The 26,796-nt window shown below is 37.6% G+C and overlaps 1 protein-coding gene across 3 annotated transcripts in view; it reads left to right on the forward strand.

Moving 5' to 3' along the window:
• The window catches only part of ABCC4 (ATP binding cassette subfamily C member 4 (PEL blood group)), a 156,930-nt gene that overhangs the window by 73,362 nt on the left and 56,772 nt on the right, over positions 1 to 26,796 (forward strand). For 2 of the 3 annotated variants that reach the window (XM_072849979.1, XM_072849978.1), the window contains exon 20: positions 15,424 to 15,503. In XM_072849979.1, the coding sequence (XP_072706080.1) occupies positions 15,424 to 15,503 (80 nt within the window). Of the gene's footprint in view, positions 1 to 15,423; positions 15,504 to 19,964; positions 21,022 to 26,796 lie in introns of those variants that run through there. The other variant, XM_072849980.1, reaches the window with a different exon arrangement.

Here is a 26,796-nt window from a genome sequence, read left to right on the forward strand (position 1 = left end):
ATTTTAATTAGTGAATTCCAGACGACCCTCAAAGGCTCTGATACTTCGATCTAATTCAGTCTTCTGATTTTCTGTTGATTCTTCGAAATGCTTCAGACTTACTCAGACAAAAGCCTCTTTCTTCACAATTGTCAAATTTCATTGAATCTCAAGTCTTGGTGATAGAGCTTAATTGTCAGCAAAATATGTCTTGGTTTCTGTAAATTGTTTGATCCTCAATTGGTTTAGAAGTGACAATATACTTTCTTTTACAGGGTTTAGATATTGTTTCCATGTGGCATATGGAGCAAAGTTTGACCAACTAAAGAAATTATTTCAATTGTTTTCTGTCAGGAAGGCTTAGACAAAGAGCTTAGTCTCAGATCCTTTAAAGTTCAAGCATCTGCCACTAGGGGCAAAAATTATTTTCCTGTAGGCATTCATCTTTTATTGTAGATTTACTGTGCTGCTTCACTTGGTTGATAATCTAATTTAAACCTCAGAGATGAGTCATACCTCCTCAATGGGATTCACAGCTAGTTTAAATTCTCTGATGTCAGAACCTTTCAGTTCTTCCAGGATCTCTTTTCTGAACATAATGGTCCTTTGGGTGTCTAAATGCACTGAGGAGGAAAGAATGTGACCCATGCAAGCGGTAACACTTTAGTGATACTGTTTCACAACATACCTCAGGTTTTGTTTTCAGTATTTATTTGGGTTTCTAGTTCAGGTAATTTGTGATGTCTTGACTTAATTTAGGTCCTAATTGTGCCAGGTGATCCATTGTGGACAGACTTCTGCAGGTATGAGGGTGGTACCCTGCTGAAGTAAGGAACCTTCTGGAAGGTGGAATAGACCTCACCACATGGATCATGTGCTGTACTAGAGACTTTTGTTTCATAGGACCAGCATTTTCTGTACCAACTGTGATATGACAGTTTTCCAGAAAAACACTGGATTATGAAAGGTACAAAACCTTGATGTCAAGAGACATTTCAGTCTCCTTTCTTTGGAAAAACAAAACAAACAAAGAAAACCCCAATTGTCCAGAAGGTCCTAAAAGGTTTTAGAGTGATCCAAACACTTAAACTTGTTCGCGACGTCTTCCTGAAAGTATGACCACTGTATAGTCAGCCACTAAGAACTTTAGGAATTGAATGTTCGTATTTGGAATGTGAATTGCTTTTTAAGGACTTCCTCTCCAGAGTCAGTCAAGGACATAATAGACGTTCAGAAAGTTAAGAGGCGTTGTAAATACCATTCAGCTGTGATGAAAAGTTTATTGGATGCTTTTCATATGCATTCTAAAGTTAAGGTACATTTTGAAAACCATCAGAGCCAACATTTGTTCTCTAAATGTTATAATTAAATATCTACAATGCTAAGTTGTTACTAATTAATACTCTGTAATATTAATAGTGGTTGGGTTATTGACACAGTTTTGCCTTCCGTGGTTTTTTTGCTTGAAGTTACACTTTTGTTTCGTATGTTTTAACGATTATCCACAAATTGATCCAGAATCAAGTTCCGTGCTTATGCTGTTTTGTGAAGAGGGAAGGAAAAACACAAGATATTTTTCTGTCATTCAATTTCATTATTATATGTGTATTTTTCCATTTTAATCCTGCCTTATCAGAGATTTGGTTAATGCCTTTTTCAACACAGAATAACGGCAAAGCAGTTGTTTTAAAACAGCCTTTCGCAAAACGTCTGGGGTCAGATTATGATCAGTGATTATCTGCAAAATTTGTAGTATTTATTCCAAAATATAACTTGTGCTTTAGGTCCATGAGAGGATTTTATAGTGTTTTATATATTGGATGTGGATACCTGAAAGATAAGTATTTTTGTCATAGGCTTTGCATTACTCCTCTAGTTGTCCAGTTCCTCTGCAGTTCTTTCATCCTAATGTGGCTGATGTAGTTTCAGCAGAGAAGCTGCTGGTTTAAAAAAACAAAACAACACAAAATTGTGGTAAAAATGGATGTCAGAGAAACAAAATGAATGCATAAATAAGTGAACTCTTAAGACCCACAGACAGACATGTTTATTTTGAAGGAAGAAATAAAACTTTTACTGAGAATTCCTCTACCTGAAATCTTAATTGGGCTTGTGAAATCTTAAGACCCTGTGTGAATGAAATTAAGCAAACTAATGAGAGTATACTCTAAAGACTAAGTTGAGACACAACAGACTGTTGCCCCTGCAGTTCTGTTGTTGGCAGAGTGAAATATGCTCCTGTAAGAGCAGCTTAAAGCAAGAAGTAGCTAAAATCGTCTGAATTGTTCTCTAAAGGCATCTCTCAATAGATAGCGAGTCTTGCCTCATTTGTCTAAGTATAACCTTGTGGATAGTCTGTATGTATCAAACGCTTACAGTTATGCAGTATGTCCTGGATGCACTTTGCCATCTCCCTTCAGGTGACAGTGGCCTTTTGGCTTCCACAGTTTTAATTTGGGAACTATTTCAGAACCTGATCTGTCACTTGCTGTAAGGATTTCCCATGTTTTTCAGGGTAAAACACCCTTCCTGTTGCCTTTACGGCTCATGTGTAGTTATTGTAGTTCCCCTAAGCGGCTCTTTTTGTCACTCTGCATTTCCAAAACATTAATTCAGGCACTCTTCTAGTTTAAGTGTTGCAGCCACCTTCTGTTCACCTTCTGTTCTCACTTGCTTTGTTCCAAACTCTTCCATGCTTCCTAGTCTATCCTCACGGTGTCAGGCTTCATGCCTCAGTTGTGTGTGGGATGACATTCTCTTCTCTTTTTCAAGCGTGCTTATTTGTATCCAGAACTTGTGCCATTCCATGGTGAAGGGGAATGGAAGAAGCAATGTTGAAGGAAGAGGCAGGAGAAGAAACGGGGAGCAGATATGCAGTGAATTAAGCAGAGGGTGAAGGAGAGGGCATGTTCAAGCAGCCAGTCTGCACAGGGCAAAAATTCAAGTCAGTATGTGCAAAGCTTTCTCAATATCCAAACATCCCAAGTTCAGCAACTTCTTGTGGCTGTTACTACCAGCGAGTCTTTTGACAATTCTGTCTTGCAGCTCCTCCCCAGGGCCAGATGCAGGGAAGCCTTTTTCTTGATCTTATGGCCCCGGTGTACTTTGAGGGAGTCTACCAGGAGGTGTAGAAAGGAGTGTGGCTTCATTTGAGCATTAGCCCTCTTTTCCCATGCAAAGCTTTTACTATTTCTGCACCTGGTAGCTGGAGCTGTTAGCACATTCCTGTGTTTTTTTTTTTCCTCCTTCCATCATCGTTTTGCCTTCTTATCTTTCATGCTTACATCTTTGTAACTTCCTGCTCTCTGTGCAGTAAAGTTCATCCACAAGCTGTCTCTTCTTCATCTTAAAATCATCTCTCAAAATACACCAGTATCATTGTAACCGCAGTGTAACTCTACACTGATGGTAGTTAAACATCTGGGTGGAGAAACTCATTAATTCCCTGACCCCTTTGTTTTTCCATACTTAAAAAAAAAAAAAAAGGCACACATCTTGTCTTGCAACTTTCTGTTCCAGCTTACTGCTACATCTTCCCTTTGCTTGTTCCTTTTATAGTCAATTGTGTTGGTTTCTCTTAACTGATACAACAAACTCTTCAGGGCAGGGCATGCTGCTGGCTACGTGATGGTCCAGTGTGCATCCTAGTGAGGCTCTGCCTCCCACTTCAGATATATTAATCCTCTTTTGGGTGTTTCTGTCATGCAGATAACAAACGGCAGTGTTCTCAGGAGTCCCTTGTTGCGGGCTGCACTCTTCTATTTTTGCCTATTTATTTATTGAGGAGTTCATAATGCTGGACAGCTGTAAATCAGAGCTTCACAGTGAAGTCTGTCTTTGAATTGAACAAAGACAAAATAGACTGTAAATTGTATTCACTTCTGCTTGAATGACTGTTCAGTGAAGCCTTTTTTTTCTCCTTGATGTGTGTGAATTTTTTTCTCTGTTTGTAGAAAAGTGAAGAAATTTTGTTGTTAACATATTTATGTTTCTCATTCTAAGTTTCTTTCTTATTATTTAAAATCCATGAAAAAATATAAAATTATAGGGCTATGTTAGATTTTTCTTTGATTTTAAGCGATGTATATGTAAGCATATGTTTTTAAAATAATTTAACCTCTAGCATTCAGCTGTCAAAAAATCTAGAGGGATGAATTTAAGGTACATTTCTACATGAACATTAAAGGTTCTTTGGTTTTGATTTATACACTACTAGTTTTTTAGTATGGTCAGCAGCTACTTACTCCTCATTTGCAGCTACTTACTCCTAGTATGTTTTTTCTATTTTGTTTTTGAGATGAAGCTTTCTAATAGTTGCCCAGCAGAGGGGGTACAGTAAAGTCATATGCAGTGCAATATAGCTTTTCACAATGTTTAGCATGTAATCATTTAATTATTGAAATGTCTTTCTTTTAATATAATGAATATGATATAGAGTAGAGAAGAGGTAATATTTTGGTTTTTTTCTTATTTGAACGTATATTATACCCCACATTTCAATTTCGGTGTTGTTAATTATAGTTTAGGCTGTAAAGAAGTTTACGTTATAGTGATATTTTTTCCCCAGAAGCTGGTGGCCCAAAGAAATGCATTGTCAGACTATATCTAGATTCCTTTGGACAGCGCTCCTTGCTTGAAGAAAACACTTGGGATGTGGTTGCCTTCAGCTTTTCTGAGACAAAAGATTTTTGGTTGTTTCGCAGGTGAGATTTGCAAGTGGAATTTGGTGCCAATCAAAAAACTGAAGAGGAGGTGAAGTCATCCCTCCTTATACCCTACAGCCCGCTCCTCAGGAAAGGATCCATTCCGTGCCCTAAATTAGGCCAAAAAAACCGAAAAGGGATTTGAATCCAGCTGTAGTCCCTCCCAGGCTGATTGCCGTAGCCTTCAGGCATGCACTCATTTGCCTTCTTCCGGTGCCATACTTATTTACTGATTCATCCAAAGGGAGAGCTGCTTCAAGAGCAGAGACTGAAGGAGGCCTACCGCAGAATTGCCTCTAGTAGAGCAATTAACACGCTTGCTGGAGCGGTGGGCGACCCACATTCAGTACATGCTCCGTGACTGGTAAAAATAACAGATTCCCTTGCATCTCTGCCCAGCCTTCACCTCTCATGTAAGTGTCCTGACCCCTGGGCTTGGCTGTACCTTTATAAACAGGATGACAGGTTTCCCAATATCTTCTTCCTTTGTGGTTTTGTGAATGATACCGAAGTTGTGAATCTAGTTGTTTCCAAATTTTCTGTGGCTTTGTTCTGACATGTGGTTTAAAATGTCCTAAATTGAAGCAAAATTTTTAACTTCATGAGGGGTATGTCTTTTTTAACACACAGCAAATTTTCCAAGCAAATGATTTGATTATTTGCACAGCAAACTAAAAAAGACAGAGTTCTAATTTTCTGATAGTTATACCAGAATTTCTCTTAAGTTCAGTAGTAATGACATTTCATGTGAGACAGGAAAAAAACCCACTGAAAATTATCCAGTGTCATCCATTGTGAATTCTGGATAGCCAAACCTGTGTTGTTGAAGTGGCTTTTTTGTAGTATGAGTAGTTAAAAAGGAAAAGGTATTTCAGGAATCATTACATGTGTACATAATGAATGAACTTCAGAAAGAATCTATTCTTTCCAAACAATTCACATTTTCCAGAAGAGGAAAGAAAGAAAAAGAAACTGAAGCTAAAGAAAAATGAATGATCGAACCAAAGGAACATGCCAAGCAGAAGACAAGGGTTTACAAAGTCAGCTGAAGACATGAAATGCTTCTGCTGTTTGAGCTGCCCAAAGGCTTTATCCTCAAAATGGATGGGCTAGGTAGAGGCCAGAAGTCTTGGCTTGACTTTCACAGCAACAGTCTGTATAGAATTCCCTTCCATGGTTTCAAAAGAGGAAGAAAATGGATGGACTACATCAGAATCATTCTCTTCAGTGTGTGGGAGGGGATCTGAATATTTATGATTGGTAAAATACAGGATAATATTTGTTTTCTGAATGATAACTGTATCAGCCAGATAGCAGTTTCAACTGAAGATTTCAGGAGGCAAAAGCTTTATGTTCAGTAATGTCCTACTTGGTTATAGTCATCCTAGACTGGAGTGATGATTGAGCACTTCGAACTTCAACACCTAAAAAAAAATAAGAAAAACATTAAAAAGAAGCAAATTAAGATTCTTATTCAGTGAATTATCTTTAGGAGATGGAATGGTAAGAAAATCAACAAATACGAGCAGATTTGCAAGAGCTCTGTGAGATTCTCCCCCCCCCCCTCCCCCCCCATATTTTCTGAAATACAGTATTTAAAGCCTATTCTGAATCTAGTCTTGATAGTATAAATAGCACAGGAAAACTCATTTTTATTGTTGGAAAAACCTTACCAGAAAGGTGACATATATTTCCATTTTTGTTTTAATCCTTGTATTGATGTATATTTATATATAACCCCCAAATCTGAAAGTAGCTCTAAATGCTGTTTGTCTCCTCTCATTTAAAAAAATTCCAGCAACGGAATACTCTTCAGATATTTCAGTCCATGTAGATTTGTTGTGTTCAGTTTAATTCATTGTAAGTTGTCCGTCCGTCGTCCCATCCCCCCCCCAGCAAAACAGCACTTGGGAGATATTTTCAATCGAAATTGGATTTATAGCAGAAAGGAGAACTAGACTACACAAATGCTCTTTCAGAAGTGGGTGTTTTTGTGGTTAAATAGTTTAGCAAAGAATTAAATCATAATCTTGTAGTAAAAAGCCAATATAGGACTATATTTTGTATATACTATTCCAGGTTTCTATTATAGTGATGCTTTGTATTGTGGTGAGAAGTTGAAGTAGGTAACTTTACATCTGGAATAGAAAAAGGTGGTGGTGTAAATCAACAGAAAATTCTGTGGATAGTGTACAACTTGATGTCTTTTTAAAGGCCAGTTTATAAGAAGTTGCAAGTGGTTACCATTTTCTAATTGTTTTTTTTCCCTTCAGGAGGGGGAAGGAGGCCAGTGTCACCTCTTCCTGTACCTCCTTCCCTGTATAATTTTTTTTTTTTTTTGGTTCAGTTGGACTGTGTGCCTTAAAAATATCTTGTTGCTTGTATTGTAGTATACAGCAGAAATTAAATTGTGTTGTATTTTGGCAGTACATTAGAGTTAGTAGCTTGGTTTTAGTTTTTTATTTGTTTCAGTATGTTTAAATGTAGATTTTATTCATTAAACTCAGGGTAACTTAAAATAGCTCCAGTGAATAAAAATGAGTTTAAAAAGAAGCAGAAAGGATATCCAGAGCTTAACTTCTGGAATTGTTAGAACTTTGTTCTGGCAATCTTCATCACAGAATTATGTATGAAAGGTTTAATATTACTCCAGGGACTGGGGCAGGGGGAGGGGAAGGGGCGGGCAGGTGTCTGCCTTCATTGTCATTCTAATTATGAAGCAGAGATGTAGATTTGTACTCAGGTTACGGGATAAAACTCTGTTATATAGGCAGAAGTTTGTTCTTTTGAATGATTCTGATACTTTCTTTCACAATAAATTACAAAAGAAAAAATCTGTGAATGTTAATTATTGGGGTGGGGGGTATCATTGCAGGGATCAATAATTTGAAATTTGCTAATGAATATATTATCCTAGACCTGTCATGCTTTTGTAAGAGAGATAATTTCGTTAGCAAGTATAATACACACCAAAGTTAAATTCTGTTTTGCAAATTCTGTTACAGTTGAAATTGTAGCCAACTTTGTTAATTGGTAATGATATATAATATGAAAGGCAGTTACAATGCAGAAGGTATTTCGAGATTTCTCATGAAAGCAGTTTGAGAAAGAAGGAAAGTTACACTTTTTTTTTTTCCCAATCAGTATGTTTTTCTTTGTGTGCTTCTGTTTTTAATGAAGACTTTATATATCCTTTCTGCATTGTATTGTAAGTAAGGAGATAGACTTTGGCTGGTGATAACTGATGTTAATACACATGCTCTTCTGAGCACACCCAGGAAAAAAGACAAATCAACTATACCACATAATTTAGCAAAGGGAAAAGTCAACTTGCATGGAGCATTAACCTATTTTGATTTTCTACAAGCAGGGTAATTCTCATCAGTAGGTCATTAAAGTACTGTGTGTTTCTGGTGGACTGGAAAGCTCAAGAAACAACTGTACAGTTAGGATCAATGTATTCATACTAGGTAATGTAGACGTCTCCATCAGCAGTAAAAATAGAAATTAATTTCCAAAGATGCCTGTTTTTCATTCTTATCTTCGTCATAGTTATCCTTCTTTCTTTAAATCCTACACTTAACAATAAGATCAAACACAGTGTTCACATTTTCTTCTCGTTTCCTAACTGTTTTCCTGTTTGACAGCATTCGTGTAAAAAGTTCTTTTCAAGTAGTAAATTAATTTGGATAGAAGGCATCCCACCTGAATTCATTACATGCTGGCAGTTTAGATAAATGGATATTATGATCTCAGCATATTTTGGCCCAGCACGACTGTGCCCATTTGCAAATGTCTAAGAAAGTGATAATATTCCTGTCAGTTTCAGGCTGCTAAAGAAAAAAAATGGGGTAGAATTTCTTATTTATATTTATAGGATGCCTGTGGGGAAGACAGTAATGCTGTATATGGCAGTTTGTGTGGACATGTGGTGCTAAACATGTATTAAAAAAAGATAACAGACCTATTGACGTTTCTTTGTAGAAATATGGAAGAAAAGCCAGAGTAGATCAGTAATTGACAGCTATGCAGGAGATGCATTTCCAGATTTCTTTCTGAAGAAATATTTCACAAACTTACAATTCCTTTCAAAGTCGGTAATCCATCTTTAATTATTTTGTTGATTTCATAGTTGTATTTTACAAGGTTGATGTAATGTCTGCTTCCTGCCAACATTTGATATGGACAATCCACTTTGTCGCTGCTTTGATGAAACGGAAGGCTGCTTGTACTTTTTTTTTTTTTCCTCCTTTTTTCGGCATATGTGTGTGAACTGAGCACGGGTGAAGACTTATCAGTCACTGAATGCCATAGCTTAACAGGAAGATATGTGGGGAGCTGTCGATTTATACCACTGACAGAATGGGAAACGTGTTCAATGTAGTTAAATTGATGGGCGTTTAAAGGTACGCAGTTCTGTGCAGCTAGTTCTTTTATTCCTACCTTTGAGTATGCTTTTATTACCACATATAAACTTCTAAGCGTTATTTTACTACCATGTGTACGTTTAAAATTACTTCGGTTTTATAAGCTGTAATTTGGACTGGTAAAGTACATGATTTCTCTCTTTAGGGTAAGTTAACACCTTGACATAGACAAAAACTGGGGCGTGGTCTGTTGTAGCGCGTCTCCCCGGGACCGAGCGCGGTGATGACACCCTGCCGTGGTGGCCGCCCTCGTGCAGGTGGTGCCCCGGTGCGTGACGTCAGCGGTGTGTGATGCACGGGGGGCTTCTCCTCCTTGCTGAGTAAAGCATGTGGTGGTGAAGTGCATGCTTTCGACTGTCCAGCATCGGTCCCTTGAAATTAAAGTTGTCTTAGACTAGAAGAGCATCTCTGTGGCATGACTGCCTTCAAGCAAGTGTGCAATCCCAGTTGGGGTTGCTTACATTTAGTTATACATGTATGACTAAGTACCTTCCTGAATCCATTCCTAGAGGTACAGGTTGTTTTCGGACAGGTTTCTGTGAGTTTGCAGCGAAGAGTGGGAGTTAATAGTGTTCAATTGGTCACTTTTTCTTTATGGAGGCTGGGCAGTGGGGGAGTGTTCCTGGCTTCACTGTTGCAGAGTAGATTTTGAATCTTTTTTGATTTTGAATATTTTTTGAATATTTTTGAATATTTTTTGAAGATTTTGAGTATTCTTTTTCCCCTGGTAAATGCAGTGTACTTAGTGTACGTGAAGATTGGTATTTAGGACGATTGCCATGAAGGAGTTTAGGTTACTACGCAAAGCAGTATTTATTAATAACATTTGTGTGTTGAACTAAAGTGTGATGCAATTAAAATTCCCTGGATTGAAGATTAGCCTGATCTCTGAGGGGAAAAAAATTCCAAGAGCGTGCACCCGTGCACACCTGTGCACGCACATGCACACACAAATGGCAAAAGCTTTCTATCCCTGGAAAGACCTTCTCTTAAAACCTTTTTCTTTTCCAAATAGGCAAATCAGTGGACTAGAGAAGTAGGAACAAAGTATTTCTGCAATGTGTGATGAAGCAAGTGGGTACAAAGGCTTTGTAAACTCTTTGCAAGGTATATAAATTCCATCTACCCGCTCTATTCTGTTATACAGAAGTATTTCAGTGAATGCACTGGCCAACAAAGTATACTAGAAATGCCAAATACATTTAGAAATAATATTCTACTGCTCTTAGGGTCCTTGGTATTTGGAATTTAGTTGCACAACATTGAATGCTGTTGGTGGCATTAGCCCGTTCCAGTGGAGGATCCTAGTTTCTTGTTTAAAAAAAAAAAATCCTTTTCTTTTCTGGTGTTTACATCCTAAGTGTTGATTCAGTTTGGATTATATTTCTTTCATCCTGAAGTATGTATAAACATTTTAAATAGGTGTGGCACACTGTCAAGTGTTTTCATTATTTGGATGATAGGTTTGAACATCTATTCCAAAGTATCAGCAGGCACCTGCAGAAGCAAAGTGGGTATGTAGCACCTGAACACATTCTGATTCATGCAATTAAAGCAGTTTACAGAGTGAGGAAGAAAAGTATATCACATACTGAGGTTTGATGTCTTTTTCATGGAGAACAAAAGAGGTTTGATTCTTTTCACTTCAAGTTTAGCCTAACTATTGTGTAGTGGAGTAGGTTTAATGAATCATTGTTTAACTTTGATACTGCCAAGTATTTGACCATTAAATAGTCTGAAATGTGTACATAGCACTTTGGTGACAGACCCTTATTTAACTGTGATTAATTGGCATTGAATAGTTATTTAATTACTTCGGAAGAAATCTAACAACAGTGTGTGTTCTGATTGAGTTATTTGATGTAAAAACAAACATAGGACTGTTGAAGAGAGCACGTTCCCTTTTGCAGCTTGCTACCGATGCTGCACACCACATGGAAGCCTGAGAATGGTTACAACACCAGATAGGATTTACAAATTTGGATGCTGTTGTAACATTGGCATACTTAGTTCTTGGTTTCTTAAAGACTTTTTTGTTCGTGGTTTCATGAACTTTCCTTTGCCTTACAAGTTTTAGATTTAGTATTTTCTTTTTGCTTTTGAAGCCCAGACTGAAACTCACTGGGATAAGTAAAGGGTGGAAGTATTAAGTGAGCTTGAAAATTTTTGTAAATTGAAAATATTGGACTAGATCTAAGAATTATCGTCTCATGGCATGTATCTGTATCATGGAAATGCTCACTTAAGGAATTTGGGGTTTTTGAAGTATGAAGTATTACAGGAAGGTGATGTTGATAGTCTGTAAGTTTGGGAGATATTAGAAGTTTTGGAGAGAAAAATAATTTTTTTGTTTTTGTTGAGTTGTGCAGGTCCTGCCCTTCTTGAATAGCAGGTGCAACAGTTCCTTTAATCTGAAGAACCATCCCCAAAAGTTAGGTTTGCAAATGCGGGGAGAAACTGTAGTCATAACTGTAAGCGTTTTGAGTCCTGACTCAACATGGCTACTTTAACTTTCATACCTAGAATGTTTTCTCTTGCATGGTTAATAATGCATAAGCAAGCCACTGATTTACTGTGCTTCCAGTAAGTGGAAACAGTTGTTTCTTCATACCTTGCGAAATAGACCTCATTTACTCGTAGACATCGTTATAAATGTAGCAATCGCTCTGGATGCAATATCATGATGGCTATGAGGCATTTTGCGGATATTTCCAAAGCATAGCACTTCTGCTTGGAGGTTCATTGCTTTCTCTGGTATATGGTGAGGGAACTTGCTTGCTCTAGTGGGTTACCATAGCTTGCTTCTGCGTGGGATGTGCTGAATAAAATGCCAGTTCAGTTATATCCGTATGAACAGGATTTGAAATACTCTCCAGGCCTGTGTTTTCTCTTATACAGTCACTGGGGTAATATAATTGAAAACCAGCAACAACAAAAATAGGACTAAGGCTTGTGGCTTTGTTGCTTGCTTTTAGCAGTAGAAAAGCATTAATGCTCACTGGATTAACGTTATGAGGGGGAGATGTGGACCTCTTAGCAAGAAGCAAGGTATTTTCCTAGGCTTAATGACTTCAGGTGTCGTTTTCCAGAATTACTGTGTGCAAACACTAAATAGACCATAAATGACTTTTTTCAATAACTGGAAAATTCAGAAGTTCTGCTACTAGAGATTCGCCTGAATGTTTATTTGGGAAGCGGCTGATTCACATCCCCACTGTTTAAATTGCTTTAATTGTATCAGGTGGACTGTAAAAGGTTCCAGTTTTCAAGGTTTGTCTTGTTGATATACCATTTCTTTTGCTCACTCGCATTTTAGTCCATGTCATTTTACAGAATTACTGTATTTACATTTTAAAGAGGATTAGGCAGATTAAAAGATGTTTTCATGTTTTATTGATAACGTCAGATTAATTTCCACTTTCCTAGTGGCAGCTCACAGCTCTGTCAAAACACAGTCTGTAGAAACACTGTTATACTTAACCATTTCATAAGGCGATTGCCAAAAATACAGTTTGGGCAATTAATTAGCAGCTTGATTACCAATGGGAACTGGAGTAGTTGGTGGTTAGTGGTTAGTATGGTGGTAGTAGTTGGTGGTGGTGGTGGTTAGTATGGAAGAGATAGTAAGACCAGAGGACTATCGAAGCCAGCTCAAGTGAGCTAAGTTTTCCTTCATGACTGTGTTCCTCAAAGAACTTCTCTGGAAGAGATGTTACTGTGGAGGAAAACATTGCCACAGTTGCTCTTGGTGTGCAGGATGAAGGCAAGTATTCTGCAGCTCTCATTTATATCTATGCCAGCTTATTACCCCCGAAAGTGCCGGAACAGATCTGTATCGTGCTTGCAGCCTAAAGCTCTCCTTGTCGCAACACTGAAACTTTCTCAGAAAATGGCTGGAGATTGTCACAGCCTCCAAACAATTGCCGAAAAAAACCCAAACCCGGACTGAAAATCTGCAAAATTTCTCCTTGAGCAACTTTAATGGGTCATTCTTCAATAGAAATGAGAACTGAACTCCAAGATGCTGTTGGAACTGAAACTAAAATCGCTTTTGACAGCAAGCATTTTGTAATGGCTTCTCTCCTCTAGCCCTTAAGGCTTTGTTCATACCATACAAAATGAGAGTAAGCAGAGTGCTTTTCCAGGAACAAGTTTGGATGTGCTCTCCCAGTTGTGGGGTAAGGGAGATCGCGAAGGCTTCGCTTGATTTCTGGAGGTGCCGGCATTGACCTGACCTGCGCTATGGCCATGGAAAGTAGCCAGCCTGAGTGACCTTGCTGCCTCCCGGCAGTGTCGCATGGGATGGCCTTTGTGCAATAGCTTCTTGTATCAGTCTGAAACCATTACAAATAAAACTTACTTTGGGTTAAAAGGCAAAGGGAAATTCTAAGGCTGAATTAAGGTGGGGTTTGCTTGCTATGGGAATAATCCTTTGCCCCTGCATACAGCTTGTCATCGGTGGGTCTCACAGTGTTTCACAGAGGGGCTCGGCACTGTCACCTTGCCTTGCTCTGCTCTTCTTATTCTGTAAAATAGAGTGAAGTCACTCAGGAGGCAAGTGACAAAGCTGAGAACAGATTGCTGATACCCAGAGCCCAGTATGTTATGCCATCCTGTTTCCCTCATCTGCCCCTCCTGGACAGGCCACTAAGGAAAGCCCTGTCAGAAGGAAGCATTAACCTCTTTGAGTGATTTTCTTTTTGCCAGTGAAGTCTTGCTTCATATGAAAATAACCTGGAATGTGATATTTAGGGTTATTAAGAAGTCTTAGCTACAGCATGCATGCAGTATGTGCTAGGTCACTCTTCCATAGCCAGTCTCCATGCAAGGAAATCACAGGAAAAGGAAACTTTAAAAAAATTTGCCTTGGAGTTCTTTCTGAGGTATCTACCCCAGCATGAAGTAAGTGAAAGGGAACATCCCCAGCTGCCATTCCCAGTAGAAACAGAAGAAAGAGATTTTGATGAGTCTTGTGCTGCTATATACGCTTCCTCTCTGTGTGCAAAGTCTAAAAATAGGATGAATTCTACTGTTGTCTGCCTTAAGTAACTGCCTTTGGTAGTAAAGTACTGCAGAACAAGCTGTTCGCCACCAGTATCTCTCTTTGGAGTCGTGTCCCAGGCCTGAGGACAGGATGTTTTGCATGTTGCTTGGTATGGAACAGAAATTTCCTTAAAAAAAGAAATTGATGTTATGCAACAAAATTCATAATTCCGAGACAGCCATGAACAGAGAACTAGAATGATGGTTGCTCCAGAAGTTACTTCAGTATCTCTTATCTCTTAATTACGTCTCCAACGCACTCCATGGAAACTTTAAACTTAACCACTTTCAGTTTAATGAGCTCCTTTGTAAAGAAAAAAAAAAAGTCTTTTGTTGCCAATGCAATGAATGTGTTTGTACCAGTTAGAAGTAATAATTGAATCAAGATATATGTAGATAAAAAAGCAATGTGAATACATGTACGGGCATTACACACCTTTGAAAAGGCCAGATTCCCATCCTTAGCTTAGTTTCTTTCCTGGTGAGTAGAGATATTGATTAATAGAGAAAGATACTAATCCACTTATGGGTGGCAGCATTGTGAATTTAATTATTAAAGAACTCTTGCTGTAACTGATTTTTTCACTCAAGTAGAACTTTGGAAAATAGAGAAGTGTAAATGCTTCACTGACAGCAGATTAAAAATTGTTTTATTAGCTTTAATAAAGATCAGTATTGTCAAGGTTTTGAATAAGTATAAATGTAAGGCTGCATGAACGCAAATCTAGCTCAAATTTTATTTCAGAAATGCCTGCAGTTTGAATCCACGTATAATGGTGGAGGGATGGGAACAGAAATACTAAAAAGGATCAGTTAGATCAACTATGATCTATCTGGGACATGCATGCACTAGTGAGTTTCAGTCAAGGATAGGAGCATGTTACTGGCTGATGTTACTTGATGAAACTTGTATTAAGTTGTCTGACCTGTAAACCTTTATCTGCACATGTAAAGCATATAAAGCATGTGTGTTTCACCTGTTAAATTCTATTTAACTACCATCTTCAAAGCCCATTTTAATTTTTTCCTAGCAGCTTAAGTAAAAATTTTATGGGTGAAAGGCATTTGTAAAAAAGTACTCTTCAAAATATATTGCAGTGGTTGTAAAAGAAACCTTCATGGTGGTTTCAAAAAGTATCTTTTCATCTTTAGATTCCAGCTGTTTCCTTTTTACTGTTACTAAAATGGTAAAATATGGTGTGTTTAAGATATTTTGATCTTTTAAGGAATTATATTTACTTTCTTTTTCTTATCCAACCCTGTTTCTATAGGAAGAATCTTAAATCGTTTCTCCAAAGATATTGGCCACCTGGATGACTTGCTTCCACTGACGTTTTTGGACTTTGTGCAGGTAATTCAGTTGCTACTGTCGGAGGGTTCTGCACTGCATTCTGAATTTAGATTCCTGTATGCTTTGGTGAAGATCAGCTATTTGTCACAGATGTAGCTGAGTTGAATGAAAGTGCTTGTTTGTGAAAGAAAGGTGCGGTTGAAATTTGATGTCAGTAAAAAGCTAACATGAGTAATAACTGGCAGGTAGGAGTGGCTATACACAGCTTGCTATTATGTCGAGATTTCAGTTCATAGTAGCTACATGCTTGGTAAATTGCTCCTGATTTGCCTCCAAGCAATCTGGCAAGCTTATTGCTGTTATAAGAAATATGTCCATAGTAAAGAAACAATCAACTCACATGAAAAGATAGCACAGATTAACCTAATTACGTGTCTACTTCCACAAAGAATCAAATGCTTACCACACCATTTTGGATTAAAATAGGTGTGGCTATTTACAAAGAAAAGATTAGTAGTAATAGGGTGAATATAATAGCCTTAATAGGAACAAGTGAAATAAGTTGCTGCAGCCAAGAAAGATGGACAAAGCACTGAGATTTTGATGATGATGAAAGGATAAAGGATTATATATGACATCAAGGTAATTCTTCTGTTACAGTTGCTATTAATCCTCCTTGTAAAAATTGCAGAAGGATAAAGGTGCAAAAAAATTGATAGTACTGTATCAAAATAACATGAATCACAGAATGCACAGAATCATGGAGGCTAGAGAAAGAAATGACTTAGTGGATCATCTGGATCCACTCAGTGCATCAGACCTGTCATGCGCAAGTCAGAAATGTTTCTTAAGGTGCTATTGCTAACTTTGCTTTGTCTCTTAGAGATAGCTTATTCATCATCTAAACCTTGTTTTGACTTCTTTAAAAATAAACCAAAGACATTTCGGGTTGAGCGGTTTAATCATGTTGTTAATGCTGAACTCTTCAAAATAGGAAAAAAAAAAAAAATTAGTCCAAGGAGTTAGTAAAACACTTCTTAAGATAAAGTCTTTTTCCTAGTTTAGTGGAGTTGTTAAAGTTGAGGTGTGTGTTTGTTTTTCAAAGCATTACAGTGCCACATGTTATTTTGGGGAAGAAAGGAAGATGATGTATTTTACCTATCAATTAAGGCAATTGGGGGGTTTTGTGAGTTAGGGAGTTGCTTATAGTGAATATTAAGATTTTGAACTCATGAGGTTTTAAGGCCCTGGCAATTTCTTTCCTGAAAGTGCAATATAAACATCTTTCTATAATATACTATTTGTTTTCTACTGTTTATACAGATTCCAAATTTTCTTCAGTCTCATTAACTGTCTTATTAGACAGAATATCTCACTTTATTTCAGCTCTCTTGGGACAATACATATGTGCCTTTGTTTTTTGGCTGGAAGCTCAGGCTGTCCTGCAATCCTTATCCTCTTCTCTTAGCATAGGATTTACATCCACAAAGTCAAAACCATCTCTTCTGCACAGTGCTCCTTGGCCATTAGACCAAGCAATACAGAGGGGTTTGTATTTCCATAGGTTTGTCCCCTTTACAGCAGACTGCACTGTGTATGTTCATACTACATACTGCTCATTGCCAAGAGCATCCTCTGGGTCCTGTGGTCTTGAGATAAAATGATTAACCCTTTTCCTTAGGTCTGTGCATTTACAATAATGTGAGAGTTGTGTTGCAGCCCACTTGCATGGTGTTTTTTATAGCAAGAAACTGCGTGGGTGTTTTGCATGCCCTGGCATGTGGTTTAAAGGCATGTGGGGTTGTCTGAGGATGCAAAATTTGCTGGGAAAATGTTAGAGAAGTCTGCATAAGCAGAGGGAGCCAAAATTGGTGTGGTCTTGTCCATACTTCCTTTTGGGAGCAGACCCTGAAGCAAACTGTCTTGAGAATTACACTCTCTTTCTTTCCTGAGGGAACCAACTGGTTTGCTCCAAAAGAAAGCTAAGTAACCTGTACGCTTGGCGCATACAGAGGACCGAATCATCTACTGGCAAATTGGAGAACCTAGTTATTTGACCAGTGTGTAGATACTTTAGGAAGTAAATGCTTACCAAACCTTAACTGGTCTGGGATGAAAGAATGAAGGCTGTTGCTCTAGATGTGATTGTTTTCTTCTTTCAAGCTCCTACTGTAAACTGCATTTTGTAAACATTTCCCCTCATGTTGATTACTTTGTGTGTTTCTTTTCAAGTGGCTATTGACTAATTTGTCAAATTCTGAAGTCTGAATTTTAAGTGAAAAGTTTTCCTTTTCAAAAAAACAAAGTAGATGTTACATGTCCAGTACACTATTAAAATGATACTATGTTTCAAAGCTTGCCTCTTCTATTTGGCATAGGAAAAAGAAAATTTAGGAACTTACTGTTGATTAATAATGCGCTGCTATCCATAAGACAAAAGCACTTCCTTCTTGGCAGGTTTTCTAAAACTTACTATTCTTGATCGGCAGGCTTGTTGGCCTTTTGAAATTCAATAGCAAAGAGATGATATTTATTTCTGAAGAAGCATCGATTTTTACAAAGGATAAGTGCTATCAATTATGATAGAGATCTTTTGTCGCTTGTTTTGTTTGCAGGTGTCTTTTACAAGACTTTCTATAATCCCTTCAGGAAGAAATATTTTCTCCTTTCTAAAAACAGTATTGGCTAAATATAAAAGCTCTGATCCCAGCCATTGTCGTTGATTCTTTGAGAGACATTTCCCAACATTCATTGTTTAAATGGTTGTCAGGAGGAATCAAGTGAAACTTAATAAACAATGCAGTAACTGGTTCATCTTACTTTGTGCGTAGAAGCTTTTCTTGAGCGGATTTGCATTGAATAAGTGATCCTTTTTCTGAGTTATTGCTAGGATCACTGTGAAGCATTCCACCCTTTTACTATATTGGCAAGCGAGTGTATAGTTTCTGCACAAATAAACACAATGTGATTGGACACTCAAAAACTACAATATGAGTCCATTTAAATACCTATAAATAAATAAATAAATAATTTAAATCTACTACTTTTGAGAATTTCATAATTACACTGAGTACAGATTTGATAATGTTCTTTTTAGAGTCCCTAATGAGATTTATACACTGCACCACAGTCATAATGAGCATGATTAGTCTAGACAGCTATACTGGATGAAAATTAATGCCTTGAACTAAAACAGTTGAATTTTTTACATCTTCCATTGAGTCAATGAAGAAGAAACAGTTCTCTTCAAGACAGTGGATAGTTACTGTACACTTATTTGTTAAAGCAAAAATAAAAGGTATGTGGCAAGCACAAAAATGCATTATAGACCTTGTGTATTCTTCTGAAAACCTGGCTAGATTTTGCAAAGCTGTCGCTTTGCAATAGCTCCCGAAGTAGCAACTCTCACTATGTTTAAAGTTTCCTGCTGTCCTTTGTTTCTTTGGTTTTAAGTGCCCCAAAACATAGCACACCTGTCTTTGGAGAGACTGGGGGCAGGAGGGGCAGTCCTCACTAGAAGGAGGCAGTCACTTTTTCTTCTTAACTTATGAAACTTAACAGCATATGCGTTGTGTTAGTGCAATTGACTCTCTTTTTGTAGAAATTACTGCTGTATCCACAAGATTTATAAATGAAAAATAAGTCTTTTTCATGAGAACACGTTTATGGCTATGTTTGACTACATGGCTGTTGAACAGAACTCTGTGCGTACATGTGAAGTATAGAAACTGAAAAGAAACCAAATGTTAAGTTAGGCACTTCAACTGATATATCTTTAATTGTACATTTACAGTCCAGTTCAGAGCTCATTAAAGTAAAAAATAAACTTTACAGTCCACAGTCTAAGCCTGGGCCTTATCTTCTGTAATGGATTCTGGCTGGGCATAAGGTTCCACACCAGCTCTCCTGAAAAATAAAACAAAAAGCAATTTGATGTTCACTATGACACTTGTTATTTCTACTACATCACTTTATTTCAACAGCACTAAATAAGTTTGTAAAATCAGGTAGTAATTAATGTTTGTAGGTTGATTCAGATAGTCAAAAAGCTGAATGAACTTGTTTAGTGAAGATGGTGTTTTGGTTTTTTTTTGTGAGCTTGCATATTTTTAATCACTTGCCTTCATACTGTTATGCTGAGCTGCCTGAGCCTCAGTTCTGCATCTCCCTTTCTTTTTCCTATCCTGAATTACGTATTTTTTGGCAGATGTTTTCCAACTAAGTTACAATCTCCTTAGGTAAGGGACTACTTGTGTGAAGGCCATTAGAGTGCTTTAAAACTTTCTAAGGGGATTTAAACATCTACTTCATTTAGATATATATGCTTTATTTATGTATTTGTTAGTTTAATCAGAGGGCAGGCTGGACAGCAGCCTCAAAGAGCTATCCAAACGGAAATAATTGCAGAAATGCTTTCTTTAGTTGGTACGAACTTGATCATCCTATAAATACGTCCAAAGGGACTTAAGGAAGTGAAATGCCATTTAAGATGACTGGGATTTTGTTACTTAATTTTCTTAGGCTCCTCTGAAAATACCAGCTGATTTACTCAGTGTTGTGTTGTTCCTCCTCCTGCTTTAAGCTCTGTGGGAGTACAGAGTTCTGTTGATGTGGACTTCACTGGTAGGTGTAAGGCTTGTAGTTTAAAATGTTGTGGTTAAAATGCATAGTAATGTCTATCTCAATGCAGCACTAATAAAACACACTATACTAATTTGGGAAAAGGTCAGCCAGGGAAGAGAAGAAAAGAATTTAATGAGGAAGTATTAGGAATTAAGAATCCAATATATTTAATAGTATTTTATGCACATTAGCCAAGGTATTCCTAAGTGGACAGTATTTTGGATGCTATATTTTTGAGAGCTCGTCAAAGGCTTGTTTTTAGTACCAGAATCTCACTTTGACTTGAGATAGATCTGCAGAGGCTTAACATCTTTAAACTGTGGTCTTAGGTGATGCAGGATGCATACCCAAACTGATAAACTACTGGTTGAAAATTGTATCTATAAACTGATTGAATGCATAGGATGGTGAAATATATTTCAGACTTTTGGTTTGTTTTGTTAATTATCATGATGCATTTTAAAGGGTAGTTTTTTTCCTGTAGTTTCTTGCCCTTTTAATTCTTCAGTGATCTCATTACCTGTTAACAGAGTTGATTTTCAGCTTTAGTTTCTAGTGAATTAGAGTGACTTAATGTGATGGCCCCTTCATTTTGATTTCTTCCCCTGTGTTGGAGTGGGGGAAAAAAACCCATGATCTGTTTTGTTTCTGGAGAACACTGTGAACATGTGAACTATCGGCAGCTGCCCTTTGGAAAAGGGCAGTGATTTATTGAGGAAAACTGAATTGCAAAACCTTTTTCCTCCCCAAAATCAACAGCTTCACTGAGTTTAAATAACTGACTTTTCATATCCTTTCATCACACACAAAGACCTAATCCTGAGACTACTTGAGCCACCAATGTAGGCTGTGGCTGAGACCACCACTGAATGTGCCATTCCCTTCTCACCACACACAAAACACATTGACTGCAGCTTTATGAAGTGAAAATGCTGAAGAAAAGGAAAATGTGAAGGCGGTGTCCACAGTCATTTCTTTAAAAAAAAAAAAAAAAGGAAAGAAAAAAAAAAAGCTGCTGCATCTGGATATTAGGAACAAAAAGTGCCTCAGACTGGAATAATAGCTTGGGTCACTTGCTTTCGTATGTGCACAAGAGTGGAACTGCCGTTCCTTGTTTCAGTACCACTGACCCCTGCATTTTATTGTGTGAAGATGTCAGGGAAAGTGTGTAGAAGGAATTCCAGGATCTTTTAGTTTAACAATGACGTTGTTATTTTGTGCTTTCTGTGAGAGGTGGGGTTCTGGGGGGGTTTGTTGTTTTTTCCAGTTTATCCAGGTTTTGTATGTATGCATGTTTGAGTTTTAAGAGATACTTTTATTCATTAAAGAATAGTTCTTTCTGTGTGTTTGCATATGTGCATTTAAAATATGACCATAAATATGTTGTGAGAAAGTAAGTAGTGGTGGGATCTATTTTAAATGTCAGTATATTCCCTTTAGCCTGGTACATAGAGCAGACCTGTATCTTGGAGACACCTTTTGGTTTCCCTTCTGCTGAATCCTGGTAATTTTGCTTGATGGTTAGATCACAAGATTCTGCAGCTGTGCTGAGGTTTAAATGAAAAATAAATACATTAAAAATAACCAGTTGCCTGGTGGTACTTGACTATTGAAATCTCAATGAATTTTCTCTGTGGAACTGCTGTTCTAACTGTATGTTCCCAAGATGCATGCTACAGTGCCTCTTGCTAGTGCATAATGAAAGACCAATTAAAACTTAAAGAAAAATAATAGGGGTATATATTTTTTTTATTGGTTACTTTTGAGCTCTAACTTCAGAAAAGGTTACAATGATCATTATGATAAAAACCCTAAATATTGGTATAGTAATTTGATATTTGTATGTGCTTTCAGTTTTGCTTTTTAAAAAAAAAAATACAAAGGGGTTATACACTGTGTCATTAAAAACAAACAAAAAAAACAAACAAAAAAGTGTCCATCCTGCCAGCCTGGTCATCATCATCACCACCACCACCCCCCCCAAAAAAAAAAAAAAAAAAGGAGGGGTGGGAGGTTGAGGAGGAGGCGGCGGCTTGGGTTGCACTTGCGTCTCCAAGACCAACATGCAGGAGCTGTGAGTTTAGCGCAGACACTTGTCTAAATAATGCAGTTCTTTATTGACCTTTCATTCCTCTGCCCTTGAATGCCTTGATTGTTAAATCCCAGTAGCCAATTAGTCTTCTTGATGGTGACCAGCAGTGGAGATAATCTATGCGAAAGCTATTGCTGGTCTTTACTCTGTACCTGTCATCACATTCCTCTGAATGTAAGGATGAGTGTCTTGCATCATACGGACTGCATATTTACTCAGATTGATGGTATGTGTATAGGATAAAACGTGTAAAGTCTGGAGTCACTGCTAATAGGTGGATTCCTGTTTATACAGGGACCTCGGTTTTCTAGGGAAGGCTAAAGGTCTGTTCTCACTATAGCAGTCATATGTAATCCAGCCCAATCCTTTCCCTCACCCCATTTTTTTTTCCTATTTACGCTAGTGTGTAGAATTTTTATAAGAATAGGTATGCGTGTCATTCTCCACATTTCAGTGTCAAGGCAACAGATATCACTGCAGTAACAAAACTCATTTGTGTGGGAACATAATGTGACTTTTTTAATATTTTAGGGTTTGTATTTACTTAGTATTAATAAGATTTGAAGATGTAACCCCTTATCTAACACAGGCAAGAAAAGAAAAGAATACTGAAAAAATGTGATTGCATTACCTTTTTGTCATCTTGCTTGTGTTTCCTTTACCACTTTTCTGCTTTTCTTGTTTTTCTTAACTCTTTTCCTTTTAGTTTTTATACTTCTCCATTTATATGGTAAATGTAGGTAATACTTTTGTTACTGGGCTGTTCCTTCCATTTTCTCAATGAAATGTGGAATACTGGTGTTTTGAATATAGTACTTGGGAAAAATAAAGCTAGCTTTCACTTAGTGGAATTCTACCTTCTCTATTTCTTTTTCTAGAGCACATGAGCATTGGGAGATGCAGTCTTTCTCTTCATTCCTCTAACATTTTGAGCAGATTGTGGCTTAGTGGTAGGAAGGCAAAAATGTAGTTGTTCTTGCAGTATTTTGGTATGTTAGACTGAAACCTGTAAATACAAAATTTCAATCAGGTTTAAATCAGCCCTTCTCCAAATTGGCTTCTCTGTTTTCTTCATCAGATTACTCTCAATACATTTTCAGCTACTAGAAAGCAGGATAGTTGCATGCAAGTCCAGTGATGTGCCCCTGTTCTGTGTGGTTTTGAAATTTCCCCCCTTTTGGTTAAGGTGGAATTTGTAAAAGTTCCAGAGAGAGATTCCATTTGTCTGGGGCTCTTGATATCTGTTGGAAGGTATTTTCTTGTTTGCTTTTCTTACTGTGAAAGAGGGCAAAGAAATACTCTGATGTAAGTGAACTTATGTTCTACAATTTCCTCCTTTTCTTTTTGGTCCATCTTTCTATATATACTACTTCTGCTTTTGGTGCCAAAGTGGGAATATTTATTATTTATAGGTGTTTACCTGACTTTTTAAGCATTATTGCAACATTTCACATCTGTAGCTCAAACTGATGATTATTTTTAAGACTTCTGAAGATCATTAACATTTCTAACACTTCACAGTAGCTAGAAATCTTTTAATTCTTCTGTCAGTCATAGAGTGTAACAATCCTGTTCCAAATGGTGATAAGTACAAATCTTCTACATTGCCTTAAACTAGTGATACACTACAGATAGGACAATGTGTGCTTACAAACAAATTAGGATTTCACTGTTCGGCAAAAGGACTGGAGATTTCACTTTTGATTCAAGAAGGAAGAAGAAACTCGGAGGTGATTTGAATTACTAAGCCATATAGCTGGCGTGTGTGTGTTAAATCATTATGCAAGCATTATGCCCAAAACAAACATGTGGGACAAGGAATTATCTTTAGCAAAAAAAGACTGCATCTCATAGAAATGTGCTGCCAGGGTTATGTGTGCATCTCGTGCAGAACATAAGAACTTTTTCCTTGTTGAACCAATACTGGCTGCCTGGTGAACTCTGCAGCTGATTTGAAAACTCCAGACGAGTTTGTTCTTCAAAAGGTAGAGGCTGCAGTGTGGGCAGTTTTATACAGCAAAAGGTGAGAGTTCAGCTGGGAACTGAATGTCACATGTCTTTGGGAAGCTTATACCTCTGTGTGTTACATCGACGTTACAGGATAGTTTTGTATCATTTTAAAAAATTGATTCATTTGTGTTGCACTCTTAAAATAGTAAAAACTTGTGTGTTAAGAAAGGCTCTTTCAAGGGCTCAATAATAGCTATTCCTGCACTGTGGAAGAATGGGATGCTGAGTAATTGCATTTTCTTCCACAATCACATCCCTTAATCTTTTTTTCTTTCTGTTTTTCTTATTGGGTTTTGAATGTTTTCATTCAAATTTGAAGTCTAATGTTTAAATAAGCAGAGCACTCGTACTATGAAAGTCACTCATATGCTAAAATAATGGTTCTAGATCTTCCCTTTTAAAACTGAAAATGTGCAGGCTTTGGTACCTCATTCAGTTGTCAATCCTTCTGTTAAACATAGCTTAATACTGAGAAAATAACATAATACTCAGAAAAATTATTTTTCATTTTTCTCACTGATAGAAAGTCGGGATTTGGGGGTCAGACCTGGTATAAGTTACTTACTTTGGTAAGTGTGTCTTTGTTGATGGTTTGTGATAAATAAACTTCTGAAAAGTCTTCCTGATGGTCTTGGAGCATATTTGTAACAAATTATGAATGAGCATGTGCTTACCACAGTAAATAATGTTTGTTCTCTGCCAAGGAAGCTTCTTTTTACTTCTTTAGGTACCACTGGGTTCTGTACCTGCAGAGAATGGCTGAACTGGGTGAAACCTGATGGTGGTGGTGAGAGGCTGGTGCTGATTAGTTAAAATACAGTTGCTGAAAGCATCAGGCCACTGTTTAAGCTTCCTGGAGCTGAGTGATCACTGAGCAGAATGTAGTACTGAAGAATTATGAGTCAAGAGTTTATTTTGAATAGGAAAGTAGTATTTTATAGCCCTAGCAGAGTGGCAAAGCTCTGGGGAAGTTAGGAAAAAACCCAGAGACAGGCTAAAAAGCATTTTTTGCATATCTGCTATGAAAGAGTGCGACCAAAATAGAACAAAAGGTAGTTTTATTTCTTAGGATAGCTGATGCTGTATTCCTTAATATTTTTCGTATTTTCATTTAACTGGGGCAGAGGGGCTGCTGTGGAACTTACAGAAATACAAGTAGTACTTCATTCCACCTAAAAATAAATATATGAATAGTGTATTTTAAATAGCAAGAACAAACAGTAAAATGCTTAAAAGCTTGTAATTGCTGTACGGCTGAAGAGCTACGTTACTGAAGAACTGATACTCTTTTTAACAGAAGAGCCCACAGTTCAAATGTAGCACAAAACTTTTAAAGTTGCTGAAAGACCTAGAATTGACTTCTGGCAAAACAGTTAGACTTGAGTGAGCAGAAAAGGTCATGCAGTTGAAAATGAGGTATTCCTGGGGAGGGTGCAGGGCTGCTCTGGCATTATGGCCATGAGGGACAAGAGGCCTGAGGCAGGAAAGTCCTCATAGCTTGAAGACAGAGTTTGCAAAACTGCAACATATGGGGCAACCAGCATCTGTGGTAAGCAAAATTTTGCCAGATGTTTGGAAGAACTGGGAAAAATGTGCACAGCATGGATGAAAAGGTTATGATAACATCATCATTAGCTCAGAGGAATTCTTCACAAGAACAGTGGACAGTATTTTAGCAAATAAGTTAATGGACTAGACCATAAGAACACTAAATAATGTCATGCAGGGTCACAGCAGTGGTCCGTCTAGGCCAGTGGTCGTTCTCCAGCAGTAGCAGTAGGAGATGCTATTTGGGGAGAGCATGAGAACCTGGCTGCTTTCTGTGGTCCACTCCCTGTTTAATACCCCAGCATTTCACAGTTTTGTACTGGGGGTGTCAAAAGGCCTATCGCTTCCCAGTCTTTTTACTATCTATTTTTTGCATCACTTTGTATCAGCTTGTAAGATCTGCCTCCTGCAATCTAATAGCTTGCAAGCAGTGAGATATTGTTTTTTTATTTTTTTCTCTGTATATGTGCCCCTTCTATGGAAAGAAAGCAATAATTATCACTGAAAGAAAAACTGCTTTTAAAAGGGTTATAAGTGGGATAAGACTGAGGACAAATATTGGTGAATCAGCCTCTGCTGATGAAGTGCTAAACGTATGAACAAAGAAAAAGTAGGGAATACACCATTTGTAGTAGTACTAAAGAGAAAAGTACCCATTGTTGAATCAAATGGTTTGATTTCATGAAGGTCTGTGCTCAGTGGGGCTGTCTTGGGCTTATATAGCTGGGGAAGAGTTTTGGAAATGGCTTCTAAGAGGTAGGAGGGGAGCAAAAATTGACAAGCCATTCTTTATTTTCCTTTAAAAATATCCGTTATTTGGCAGCAGAGACTGATAGAGGAGATATAAAAATGCATTGCTCTGGGAATCTTGAAGCAAGTAGAACAGCCAACAAAGTGACCACACTTGCGATGGTGGGGGGTATTGGAGTCACAAAACCCCTAAATTAATATAATGGGGATGCTTTCCGCTACCTGAGAAGAGTAACTCTGGGAGGGTTGGGTGGTGCCAGACATTTTTCTGTATTGTTTCAGGCAGGTTCTGGCAAGAGCTGTTGAGAAAACAAAGCATGTGCGTGTGCA

The sequence above is a fragment of the Ciconia boyciana genome, chromosome 1, assembly GCF_034638445.1.
Source record: "Ciconia boyciana chromosome 1, ASM3463844v1, whole genome shotgun sequence".
Taxonomy (NCBI): domain Eukaryota; kingdom Metazoa; phylum Chordata; class Aves; order Ciconiiformes; family Ciconiidae; genus Ciconia; species Ciconia boyciana.